The sequence below is a fragment of the Gadus morhua genome, chromosome 23, assembly GCF_902167405.1.
Source record: "Gadus morhua chromosome 23, gadMor3.0, whole genome shotgun sequence".
NCBI classification, from domain to species: domain Eukaryota; kingdom Metazoa; phylum Chordata; class Actinopteri; order Gadiformes; family Gadidae; genus Gadus; species Gadus morhua.
The window spans coordinates 23,773,049-23,786,071 of record NC_044070.1 but is presented as its reverse complement, the minus strand read 5'-3'; the positions used below and the strand labels follow the sequence as shown (position 1 = coordinate 23,786,071).

Sequence of the window (13,023 nt, the reverse complement as noted above, 5' to 3'; positions counted from 1 at the left end):
GCCCATTCTCTGGAGGCAGGAGGGCAGCGACGGCGGTGAAACGCCATCAAAGTTAACCTGACGGACTGTGGGGGTTGGTTTAATGAGCGGCCACTTGTTCTGACGGCGGCGCTCAGTTGAACCTCTCCAAGTATGCAATTTATATAGTGGCAGGCATGGTGGGCTGATGTCGTTTTGCGTATTGATTAGTCCGTCATGAATGAGAGGGGGCGGGGGGACAACAAATAACCTTGCTTAGAGTGGTGAATTCGGCATGCATGTGATTCTTGACAATTTGGGCGAGAACGAGTGCTTCTTTTCAAGAAAGATACGTGCGCGCCATCTACTGGTCGATGTTGAGGCTGCAGCGTGTGTCAATCACGCTGTTATTATTATTATTATTATTATTATTATTATTATTAGGAATGTACTCCTTTAGCATCACTAATGTATTATCTTATTCGTTTGCTTGTTTTAATTTGTATGATCTTTATATGTTTCACCATTTTGTAACGCGTGTGTGAGGGAGTTAGCATCCGTCAACGGAAGGATGCCGTTGGCGCTCCACTGTACAATCATGCCGGCTTTGGGATGGCGCGCGCGCACCCACACACACACACACACACACACACACACACACACACACACACACACACACACACACACACACACACACACACACACACACACACACACACACACACACACACACACACACAAAAACAACCTTTCCCAACACTGTTTTGACAAAAATCCCACTGTCAGTGACGACTGACCAGCCGTGCGGAAGAGTGACATGAGGTCGCCGGTAGCCTCGACTGACCCTGGGACTGCAGAAGGACACATTACTTTCGATATCATAAAATGTCAAGTATGGAGGGCATGGGAGAGGACGTTGTGTGCGTAGCCCATGACATTACCACACCGGAGGCTCCCAGTGACCCGAGAGGGTCATCACGACCATCAGGGAAGGGAATGAATAGCCTAGAATCAGGACTTCATGGGGACTTAGCCGGACGTGCTAGCGGACAGGTGGCTCATGGGATTACGGCTCGAAGATGTAGAACAAGTGAATGGATAAGTGATAGGTGGCCACAACACGCAGTAGGCTACGTTAGGCTTTTTAAGACTTACATGAAGTGATCGTAAAGAGACATCATTAATTTATTGAGACTGTCATAGTCTCAATTTCTTGAGACTATGCAAATGTAACAGTTACGTTGAATTTAACCCAACGAAGGATTCAAATGTTAGGCTATATGACTATTTTTAGTCCACAACAGAGTATGACGACTAGTCTACGTTTCATAAAATAAAAATGCAATAAAAAATAACAAAAAATAATTCATATCTTTAAGAAAAAATTCAGACAGATTGATTCGGCTTGTGTGGTTGATAATAGTTTCTTTCGATTTGTTTGGAAGCGCTTTTATCTTTTAATTCGAAACCGGAAACCGAGGCAATCAATTTCCTCCCCTGCGTTCCAATACCAATACCTCCGATTTTGGGCCACAATCCTCTGCGCAGCAGGAGATACGAGGTTGGCACTACAGGTGTGCTAAGTGACATCACCTGTGGCATGTCCTAGTTGTATTCATTCCATGTACAATATATTCTTTCTTTGTATGGGGTAGCTGCAGTGCGCACTACAAGTAAAAAAAAAAAAAAAAGTGCGATTTGGAACGCCGCCCTGAGCCAGCTCACCATGACGACCGCACGCGGAGGGTTCCGTCTGGTCAGCGAATGTGTGGAGAGAGGTAACTTCACCGTATCTTACTTTACCATACCTGTAGGGAGGACTACCGCTGAATAACCCTGCACAGATAGGCCTACTATACCGTCACTAGACATAAGGGGTGAAAGGTAAAGTACACGGAGCAACTGTTATCTTATTCCTTGTGTTTTGAAAAAATCAGCACTGGCCGGATAAGTGGTGTTTCACTATGATACTATGATAACCTTAACCCTGTTTTCATACCTTTTGTTTCACAATACTATGATAACCTTAACACTGTTTTTAAACCTTGGTTTCAATATGATAAGATACTTTTTTTCTGTTTACTGTTTTATTTTTGAGCCGTGTCCTCTGAAACATTCGAAATGTAGGACATTCTAAATGTAGGCTATCCCATACGAAACATTACATGTACCCCATACGTTACCTGAAACATTGTAATGTTACAATTACCCTATAGCTTAACGTCCACTTAGCTGAAAAATTGTACACATACCCCATAGTTTACCTACAACAATATATATTATGTACCCCATATAGACAATTTGAAAAAATTACATATACCCCATAGGATAACTGAAACATGACATGTACGCTTAATATGAATCATTGTACATGTAGGCTTACCCTTAAGATAATATTTATCATTGTACATGTACCCTTAAGGTAATATTTAAGTAAATGCACGGCGTAAGGTAATATTTAACACTGTACATGTACCCTTAAGTTAATATTAACAATGTTAATGTACCCGTAGATCACCTGAAACATTGTTGAGCAAATGTCAAAACAAAAGGCCACCATTTCTTCGAAACTGGAGTTGCGTCAGACCAAAGGTGAAAAGTCATCATCAAAAACGCCAAAGCAATGTCTAATTCAAAGGCAAGTGTCGTATCAAGAGATTCTCTCAGCTTGTAGGGTTCAGTGGTTGTTATGTGTTTTTATTTCTTAACTCGATACAGAATTGATAAAAATTTACACTTACTAGCCTTTTTTAATGCTCATAAGTGGTGACTGGATGTTTTTTTGTTGAACCCATCATTCCTTGTCTCAGACTGCCCTTGGAGGTGCTTGGAAAGATTCTGCACTACCTCGATGCATCTTCCCTTTTCTGCATAAGCCATGTCAACAAGTTCTTCAATCGGCTCGCTAATGATGAGTAAGTACATTGCAGATGCACATTAAATATTTAATGTTTGTGCACAAGTCTACCTTATTGCAGTTAATGGTGGAACCATTATCGCCTTGAATTATTGAGAATAGTGTTCATTCGTAAGACGATCTCACAGGGATTTAAATAGTTTCTTAAATCAAAGGTCAACATTTTTCACGCCACAGCTTCGCACTTCTCTATCCTCCCGAACGCCAAAACACTTTCTTCACACTAAATCGCCTTTTTATAGTTTATAAACCTTCTTTAGCACTGCATAGAACCCTGTCCTTCTTTCGTCCGAATAAATCCAATAGATAAGGTAATACAAACATGTGTAGCACATTGTCACAGTAACTTCTCGCAGGAGGCCATGTGTCCACTATGATGCTTCTAGGGTGGGTTATGCTTGTAGTAGTGTAATCACCAACCCACCCGGGGGTTAACCACAGGTTTAACATGGTTGTGTTGATGCTGGCTGATCCCCTGTGATCCCCCCCCCCCCCCCCACTGCCACCCCTACTCCTCCAGCATCATCTGGCTGAAGCTGTACGTGTCCGAGATTGGCGAGGGGAAGGTGTGGAGGCCTAAAGGACCCGTGGAGAACACGGTGCCCGAGCGGAGCGCGGCAGTCCTGGCGGGGGCCGAGGTCCCACGGCGAGCCCCCGGCCACTGGAAGAGGCGCTACTTGAAGGAGAGGGCCGGGTACAACGTGTCCGAGTGGCTGAGAGACCTCCGGGCCATCAGCCCTTACACCGGGCTGCCGAGCCAGACGGAGTCCTTGCTCCGGTGAGAGGCTCCCACCCCTACCCATCACCCCCCTACCCATCACCCCCCTACCCATCACCCCCCTACCCATCACCCCCCCCCCCCCCCCCCCCACCGGCACACACACACACAACCTCCCAACAATCACGCTTCGCCTGTTCGCGTCAAGCATGTCCGCTGTTGGATTGATGCGCGGTCCCCTTGATGTCGTGCACTCGTGCGCGACTCCCAGATACTGGGCTCAGCTGTTCAGTGTTTGTTTTGGTACGATCTTTGAAATGACATCAGTGATCTCTACCTGTCCATAATATTTCAGCTATTTTGAGAATATTCATGTGATTTGGGGACCGTATACAATTTGAGGTGAAGATATATTCAGCATGTGTTAAATAATGCTTTATTCTCAAACTAGGGGCCGACATATTTCAGTGGTAAAGACGAATGGAGAAGGAGACTCGCTCTCCATGGTGATCTTCAGCACTTGGTTTTAAACTAGCGGCTGGTCAACGGCCATCTCAGCTCGGTGCCGCCAGAAGATGTAGTCCATTTTGCCAATCAAACTACGGCCAAGATACGATGATAGACTTTATTTATCCTGCCAGGAAATGATTGGACCACAGCATCTTCCTGCATTTGGACTTCTTTAATCTCCACAAGCATTGGAAATGAGCATTAGCATTAATCTCCACGAGCTTTGGAAATGAGCATTAGCATTATTTTTATATACCATCGATCTTGCTTTCGGTTGTTTCAGGACGTGCCAGGTATAAACTCGTATAAAGATGTTCGACCGCCAGGCCTCTGCGACTCTCTTAAACGTCAAACCGAAAGGATGATCCGAGACCCAGACGCTTACCACAGCAGAGTACTGCTTGTTTTCCCTCCTGTCCCATCTAATGGCCCGTTATTATTAAAGGTGAGACAGGGGGTCTCCGTCTCCATGTGTGAGGCCCTCGGGGGGGCTTGTGCGTGGGTGTGTGTGTGGGGGGGGGGGCGATGCATGCCCCCTCCTGTGGATCTGACCTCTGGTCGTCCGCTCCGCGACTCTCGGGGTGCTGGGACTCTGTGGCTGCTGTCCTCCGGAGAGGCTGGCGGAGTAGGATATGATGTATGATGGTGTTCCTTGACGTGGCTGTGCGATTGTTGTCGAAATAAACGTCTCGGGGGGGGGGGGGGGGGGGGGTTCGTCTGTGAGGAGACGCAGGGCTGTGCGATTTAGCCCCGTGACAATCATTTGACAAAGCATCCAGTCCTCGTACTGCTGGTGGACGTGAATTCCCTTAAGTCACCCTGGTCCCCTCTGCCTCAGCCTCGATGCGCCCGCTCTCATTCATGGTTCATGGTGTTGTTTGGGCGCCCAGGAACGACACGGCAGGGACATCCCATAATCGCAGGTTCGGACACAATCGTGTCATCTGCTCAGTCATAAGCAGAGAGCTTTCTCTCTCTCCTTCGGTCGTGTCCACAAGGCCAAAGTAAACACTGACTGGGAGTTAGATTATTATTTACTGTATTAATTGTTATCATAAACCACTCGTGGATTGTCATTTCTTCTTTTTTATTTCACAATTCCATTTTAAGTGAGTTAGTCTTCTTAAAAGGAATTTGTTAGGATGCCACCAAAATTATAAAGTTGGTGGCCTCAGTATACAGCACAAGTACAAATCCCTCCCCTCAAACCCGGTCAACAGCGGCCATTAGAAGAACAAATGTAGGAATTCTGGTGTGGATCTTCCCAGGAAGCGGCGTGTCTTGTGGGAGCTGACGGTGACGCCCCGGTCGGGGCGGGAGGCGGCCTTCCAGCAGAGCCAGGTGCACTTCTTCCAGTCGTCCGTCACCGTGTGCTGGAGCCACAGTCGCTGGCCATCCTGCCGCCAGGTGGCCTCCCTGCAGGTGCACGCCGTGGTGAGGGTGGCCCTGGCCTGCCCCAGCCTCCAACGGTGGGTGGCGGCTCGTGGATGCTTCATAGACCCTGTGTTAGAGGACTGCAAATTGCTGGACTCAATAATAGGAACTCTAAGCAAATAGCCAAATACTGCTCTGTGTCGGCAATCCTAGGCAGTCTGCATACATGGAGAAGGCGCTGTCATCTCTACCCATAATATAACTATATTGTGTGTGCTGTTGATAAACAGCACCCGTTTTTACATTTGGTCTAAAAAAAGAAGAACAAAAAGCCTTTTCAAGAACTCTTTGTATTTCCCTGGCCCCTGAACAACCAGCGACCAGTTTGAGTTCATCTTATTTGTTTACTAACCAAATTCCCTTTGGTCAGTAAACAACCTGTCTCAAGTAATTTGGAGTTTACTCTGCGCAATTATTGCTGTTTTCAGCAATAATTAGCTTCCCCCCCAGAGGAGCTGAACTAATCATTCGCATGCCACCCATATAACGACCGCACGGACTTCGGAATATACGCCAATGAATCACACGTTATCAACCGCTAACACCGGCGTTCATTAGGCCTTTTGACTTCCAGGAGTGTACTATGTGTTGGTCCGGGTCCCCCCTCGAGCCTTCACTACGGCTTGACCCTGGAAATCACGGTCTGTTAAAACGTAGCGCCTGCTCACAAACCGTTCAATATGTGCATGTTTTAAATCGATGGCTCATCCTGTGCACTGTCCATCTCTGCGTCCCTGTCCCACCGCGATGCCCTCCGGTTTGCCTCCATCAGTCCGGGGTGGCGCTCCCTCCTGGGCTCGTTCGACGCCGAGGCGCTCTCCGAGCGGTCGCCCCTCGTTGGCCACGACGCACTGGTCAAGGTCCTGGTCCTACAGGGTCTGCTGGTCGGCGTCTGGAGGGTGAGTCCCAGCGCTGGTCAAGGTCCTGGTCCTACAGGGTCTGCTGGTCGGCGTCTGGAGGGTGAGTCCCAGCACTGGTCAAGGTCCTGGTCCTACAGGGTCTGCTGGTCGGCGTCTGGAGGGTGAGTCCCAGCGCTGGTCAAGGTCCTGGTCCTACAGGGTCTGCTGGTCGGCGTCTGGAGGGTGAGTCCCAGCGCTGGTCAAGGTCCTGGTCCTACAGGGTCTGCTGGTCGGCGTCTGGAGGGTGAGTCCCAGCGCGGCCATCCCCCAGTGGGACCTTCCAGTTCACACTTGGCCTCACTTAAAAAATAGTACTTAGTTGTTTAGCATCTTACCCTAGCTACCTGTGTTGTGTACGGGGAATGGGTTAACCTAGTGATTGTTAGTACTTGGTTCTATGAACATCCTTATTGTACCGACAGAGATAAATTGTTGTTTTTCTTTCCTCTGAAAAATGAACTTATTGTTAGTCGCTTTGGATAAAAGCGTTGGCTAAACGCCCTGAATGTAAACGGGTTCTTAGGTTAAAAATGTTACCGGAAAGTAGTGATTGGTGGTGATTTTTACAATGTTTGGCTTTCAACGATTTTACAACGTAAATTCATATCCATTCATGCATGCATTGAAAGTGGGTCGCACAGCGGAGTTTCAAACTGAACAGAGACGCTGTGGTGGATTGACCCCAGCGGTCTGGGGGCAGCCTCCCCTGACACTGTAGGGTAACGTAACCTTTTGACCTGCGCACTGGGATGGAGCTCAGATGCGTTGCCTGCTGTTCTTCGTACCGAGGGCCAGCAGCTAAGGGGTTTCCCGGTTGTCTCTGCAGGGCACGACCTCCATTGCCTTCGTCATCGCCTGTTTCCACTTCCACCGGCTGGTTGAGAGGAGTCTCCTGGGCTCTTCCATTTGGTCAGCGCTGGTTTCCGTACGCTTTGTACTTCTGTGGTTGGTGTTAGGGCACTGGTTTGGGTGGTTTGGGTCATTGGAGTCATCTCAATGTAACGACTAAATGCAGGACAAGTCTTGGCTATCCACCTTTTGATAGATATTATTTATCTAAACTATTAAATATTGCGCGGTATTTTCAAGCAGTAGGCCTTTTTTTTTAACGCAGTGTAGACACAGCCCCCTCTAGTGGTCGTTGGTAGGAATGGACTGAAGTGAATAATCACTAGAAGAGAAAGGAGGGAGAGACCCCCGAAATCCATGTTAAGCCATGTCAATAACTCTTTGGCCTCCCCCCAGTCCCTACTCCGGAGCGGTCAACAAAGCCCCCTTTGATGACATAGACCCCGAGTACGGTCTCCATGGTTACACCCTACACATGGTGCTTCACAACACGGTGGCTGAAATAATGTCCGGACAATTCTCTCAGCTCTTCTGCCGGAAAGGTGAGTCTCTATTACATTTCGGACGTTTTATTCAAATGTCTATTTTGGATAACCAATGTTTGTTGAAACACACCCTGGACATCTAAGAGCGCACCGTGGTTTGGATGGACTGTGTGGAAACTTTGCTGCAACCCCTGGTCCTTAACTGCTCTTCCTTGGTGTCCCCCCCCAGCTCAGATCCAGAACGGTCACATTGAGCTGGTGGCCATCAGCCGGGCCGTCCTGTCCCAACACACGCCGCTGACGGGCAACATCAGCCTGCCCTGGAGGTGTGAGGGGCTGGAAGGCACGCTGGAGGTAACACTTTAACCCCCGCTTGGTGCATCGGGGCAGGCAGACACTCGAGCCCGTAAACGTATTCAATGTCAACGATTCGTACCATTACTTAAATAGGTTTGATGAAAAAGTAGACTAGGCCTGGCCTGACTTTCAAGTTTTGCATTTGATTTATTATTCGAAAGGCGATTTTATTTTATTCTTAGAGATTTAGTAGATCAGGCAGAACACATGGGATACTGTTTATGTTCATGTTTTAGCTTTTTAAAGCGTAAGAGCACATTACTTGCGAGGGGGGACAATTAGGAAATATAAAACAACTAATCTAGTAAACTCTCAACCAAGTTTCAACATCGCCCTTTCATGATTCTTCTGAAATGTGTCTTGTTCACACACCAGTGTCCTTAAAAAATAGGGAATTGTATATAACAAGGTTAGAGGTAATTATCGACTTTATACGCTGTAAACGGGATCCCAGCAGTAACTGCAAATTCGCAGTGTACCTTTTCTCCAGCAGGCGTCACCATGGTGCCAGTTTACTATACGATCAATAATAAAATGGCAGACTACAGTATTACTAATTCGAAGCAATTGCACTTGGGTCAAAATAACAAATGTTGTTATAATTATGAATATTTATTTTCATTCAGGAACTTATTCCCAGTGATGTAACAAATTTGATATTTTTACACGTCTTAGTTGTAACATCTGAATGTCTCGACTCATTCAAATTTTTTAAGGCTACTAATAAGGCATTGCAAGGGATGGGCACGAGTAGTAAATCTCAAACTCGAGTGATCGAAGGAATTCCTCGAGGATCAATCGAGTAGCCTACTCGTTAAATCAAATCTATTTTTAGAATGCAACGCATCTGCAGCAGGAATAGGCCTGATGATGAACGGCAATATTACCAACCAAACATGTAATGCTTTTTCTCCATCAAAACAGTCAGAGTTATCAGAGTATTCATTATTTATTTTTGCAAACGTTCAAAACACATTTTCCTTACAAAAATAACTATGCGTCTCACAATTTAAATCACGTCGAACCAAGGCCTGTAACAGTTTAAAAAAAACAAAACAAACAGCAGCCTAAAACAAGTAGCCTAACCATTGCAAATAATTTAAAGCTGCAAATGGACTATGGAAATACTCAGCGTTGTGATCTTCTCTACACGCCCGGGATTACAGCTGCGTCTTGCGGCGGTGAAAATAGCCGACACACTTTCACTTTCACCGTTGCTGCGGGTCTGCTTTCTCGAACTCACCGTTGTGTTTCAGGAGCATATGTTGCCGCATAGTACTTTCTGGTAGCTCGATTTCGCTTGGCATATTTTACATTTCACCTTATGATCTCCTATTTCTTTAAAGTATTTCAATTCTTCGCTGCGGTTTGCTTTAACCGCCATCTCTTAACTTTTTGAATTCTGGCGTGCCTGCACACGGCACGGAACGCGCCATGGAAATGGATGCGTTTAATTTCTTTGTGCCCACGTCATGCGTTAGTGGCGCCGACAGAAAATTGATACATTTGCTTCAGAAAACTTTGTTTGTGTGTGTATATGCAAACTCCAGTTTGCCTGTCCACCAACCGAGTTCATTTGTAACGAGGAGTACTCGAGTAATCGATTCCTCACGCCCATCCCACTTACTTTGGGGTTTATTGGTGAGCAAAAAATAATCCCATGCAGTCCTATCTATACAAGAAACACATTTTAAAGGCACCAGGCATTGTCTGTGGCATTTTACACCCGTGATGACAGTACTTGATTCTCATTGTATTTGTGGTGCATTTACCACAGACACATTGAGTAGTATTTAGTCAATAGTTGTGTTCCCTATACGCCTCGCGCCCTGACACTGGCGTGTCTCTGAAGGAGCTTGTTCAGGCGGTGTGGCGGGCGGGCGCAGACCATTTGAGTGATCTGCTTTCTGTTCAGCTGCCTTCTGAGCCATGACCATTCCCCTTTCAGCAGTAAAATACTATTATTTTTTTCTCTGGATTGTTTTGCCTGTTCGCTGATCGTGCGGAACGTGTGCAACCACGTGTGCCATCGAGGTCGAGCACGTTGTAGAAGCAGCTGGCCTTCTGCGCGTTCCAGCTTCCACCGCATAGCCCATGGTCATGTGGTCGTAAGGTCGGCCCCCATTTGTGTTTTATCAAAGCCGAAAGTACTGTTCAACGATCCCTACGGTTCAGTGGGAGGTGTTCTTTACAAGCCTTTCCTGGTCAATTGTGAGTGTGGCATTTACATGCTTGATCCGAGTGGGTGAAAGTGTTTCTGCGCCGCAGTGTGCTCGGGCTCCTCTGTGCTTTCTAATCATGATCCGTGAAGGCTGTGGTGTGATAAAGGTGATCGATGAAGGCTGTGGTGTGATAAAGGTGATCGATGAAGGCTGTGGTGTGATAAAGGTGATCGATGAAGGCTGTGGTGTGATTAAGGTGATTGATGAAGGCTGTGGTGTGATAAAGGTGATCGATGAAGGCTGTGGTGTGATAAAGATGATCGATGAAGGCCGTGGTGTGATAAAGGTGATCGATGAAGGCTGTGGTGTGATAAAGGTGATCGATGAAGGCCGTGGTGTGATAAAGGTGATCGATGAAGGCTGTGGTGTGATAAAGGTGATTGATGAAGGCTGTGGTGTGATAAAGGTGATCGATGAAGGCTGAGGTGTGATAAAGGTGATCGATGAAGGCTAAGATGTGATAAAGGTGATCGATGAAGGCTGTGGTGTGATCAAGGTGATCGATGAAGGCCGTTGTGTTAAAGGTGATCGATGAAGGCTGTGGTGTGATAAAGGTGATCGATGAAGGCTGAGGTGTGTTAAAGGTGATCGATGAAGGCTGAGGTGTGATAAAGGTGATCGATGAAGGCTGAGGTGTGATAAAGGTGATCGATGAAGGCTGTGGTGTGATAAAGGTGATCGATGAAGACTGTGGTGTGATAAAGATGATCGATGAAGGCTGTGGTGTGATAAAGGTGATCGATGAAGGCTGTGGAGTGATAAAGGTGATCGATGAAGGCTGTGGTGTGATAAAGGTGATCGATGAAGGCTGTGGTTTTCTCTAAAGGTGATCGATGAAGGCTGTGGTGTGATAAAGGTGATCGATTGAGGCCTTGGTGTTAAAGGTGATTGATGAAGGCCGTGGTGTGTTAAAGGTGATGCGGTGAGGGCCTTGGTGTTAAAGGTGATACGTGAAGGTCTTGGTGTTCTCTAAAGGTGACCCGCTGTTCTCACCGTCGGTAGAACTGCTGCCTGATGAGCTTCACCCTGCTGGACGAGGCCCTGCAGCCCTTCTGGTGTCTCAGCTACCCCGTTCACCTGGCGCCCGCCAAGAAGCCCGGGGCGTACGACTACGACGGAGAGCACTTCTCGCTGAGCTGCCTCCGCCCGGAGGGCCGCGTGGCGATGGAGCTGGTGCGGACGGAGCGGCAGAGGCAGCTGTTCCTCATCGACCTCCGGCTGTACGTCGGTCTACAGGAAGTAAACCGCCACTTTGGGAAGAGCTACTGAAGTGTGTGTGTCAGAAACATTGGTGGATGTGATTTATATATCTGACTTAGTTTTTACCAAGTTATATTTTGGTGTCAGCCTTTCTAAAGTTGTTATGCTACAACTATGTTATATAAAAATAATTTAGTTGGTTTAGGATAGTAGTAGTAGTGTGAATATTAGTTAAGCCAGTGTTAATTGTTTTTTGTTAATTTATTTCAAGTTCGGGCTTCACTTGAGTTGAATTTGATTGGAGTAAAAACATGCATAGTTAATATGCATTATTCAATTTTGTTAAGTGTTTACATAATTTGTCATCAATGCCATAATCTCAACGGTATTAATAAATACATCAAAAAGTGAACACACCGCATTCAGATGATAATTAATTGACGACTAATGCACCACAAAGGTGTGCTCTGAAAGAAGCACACCTTTACAGGGAAAACAAAACATAAAATTGATACAGAAGGAAAAGGATGAAATTAATTGCATTGACTTAGCTATGTGGTTTGGTGTCCTATATAAAGCTCATAACCCTTTGGCCCAAACTAAACTATGCTGTCGATAAGTGGCTGTTGTATTTAAACAGTTATGTTACGTATATATATTTTACATAACAATTTTGTACATCTTTTTTAAATCGATTGCATTTAACAGTCTATATTCCAACATTCCTACATGCCAAACGGCCTCATGGCGAGATAGCGATTTCAAACGTTGCGGTTTGAGTGTCACTGGATGTGTGTAGGTCTGTCAGGGTCAGCGGTTGATTCTATTGACTGCGTCAGAAAAAAAAATTTCCCTACCAAATATGCCTGTCTTATGCCCGCCTTTCTCCCGGCATGGTCGGCGCGTTTACACTGACCGAGGTAATATACTGGCCTGATTTCGCAACCCAATTACCCCTCTCGTACCCTACACATATTGGAGGTTCTATTTTGATGTAAATGCGAATAGACTGCGTTGCAGTTCCAGGGGCGGGTCTGTGTTTCCGCCAGGTGTTGCTGCAGCGATATCAATATGAGTAGTTATAACTGGAGGGACGGTAAAAGATGCTGACCATCATGGGAGAGAAGGTGATGCAATCGCATTTAACACAGAAGGGGAAAGATGGTGCGATCTACGAGAAAGTACCAGAGGAACCTTCCTTAGGAGGCTTTTGTCGGGGGGAAAAAACCTGAATATGTAAGCGTTTTTGCACTTGTAAATAGTAAATCACGTTTGTAGCCTACACTCAGATGTATACTCATTCTTGCATGAGTGGTTTGAATCATTCAGAGTATGCAAATAATTCTAAAGAGGTTTACTCTCCGTGCGTAGCCCCGCCTTCTCCAGTGAACCAAGAAAGCCGGCTCCTTGACGAAGGGGCATTTTACCCCCTCGGATTTTACACGGACAAGATTGTGAAATTGGCAGTGTAAAA

At 46.3% G+C, this 13,023-nt stretch overlaps 1 protein-coding gene across 2 annotated transcripts; it reads left to right on the top strand.

Annotated features, from left to right (window-relative positions):
* The first annotated feature begins 1,173 nt into the window (after positions 1 to 1,173).
* Positions 1,174 to 11,961, top strand: fbxo15 (F-box protein 15). 2 transcript variants are annotated; one of them, XM_030349232.1, is made up of 10 exons: positions 1,174 to 1,736; positions 2,472 to 2,596; positions 2,769 to 2,873; positions 3,396 to 3,653; positions 5,372 to 5,572; positions 6,310 to 6,436; positions 7,263 to 7,345; positions 7,682 to 7,827; positions 8,000 to 8,124; positions 11,352 to 11,961. In XM_030349232.1, exons 2-10 carry the CDS (start codon positions 2,496 to 2,498, stop codon positions 11,616 to 11,618), a joined length of 1,413 nt encoding a protein of 470 aa, XP_030205092.1. In that variant the 5' UTR covers positions 1,174 to 1,736; positions 2,472 to 2,495; the 3' UTR covers positions 11,619 to 11,961. The 2 variants fall into 2 exon arrangements, with proteins under 2 accessions (XP_030205092.1, XP_030205091.1); XM_030349231.1 differs by having other exon boundaries at positions 1,174 to 1,842.
* The last annotated feature ends 1,062 nt before the right edge of the window (positions 11,962 to 13,023 follow it).

Coding starts and splice junctions, on each gene's coding strand:
- fbxo15 (XM_030349232.1), top strand. CDS start 2,496: ATGTCAAAACAAAAGGCCACCATTTCTTCGAAACTGGAGTTGCGTCAG. Junction 5,573..6,309: donor GCCTGCCCCAGCCTCCAACG/GTGGGTGGCGGC, acceptor TGCCTCCATCAG/TCCGGGGTGGCGCTCCCTCC. Junction 6,437..7,262: donor TGCTGGTCGGCGTCTGGAGG/GTGAGTCCCAGC, acceptor TTGTCTCTGCAG/GGCACGACCTCCATTGCCTT.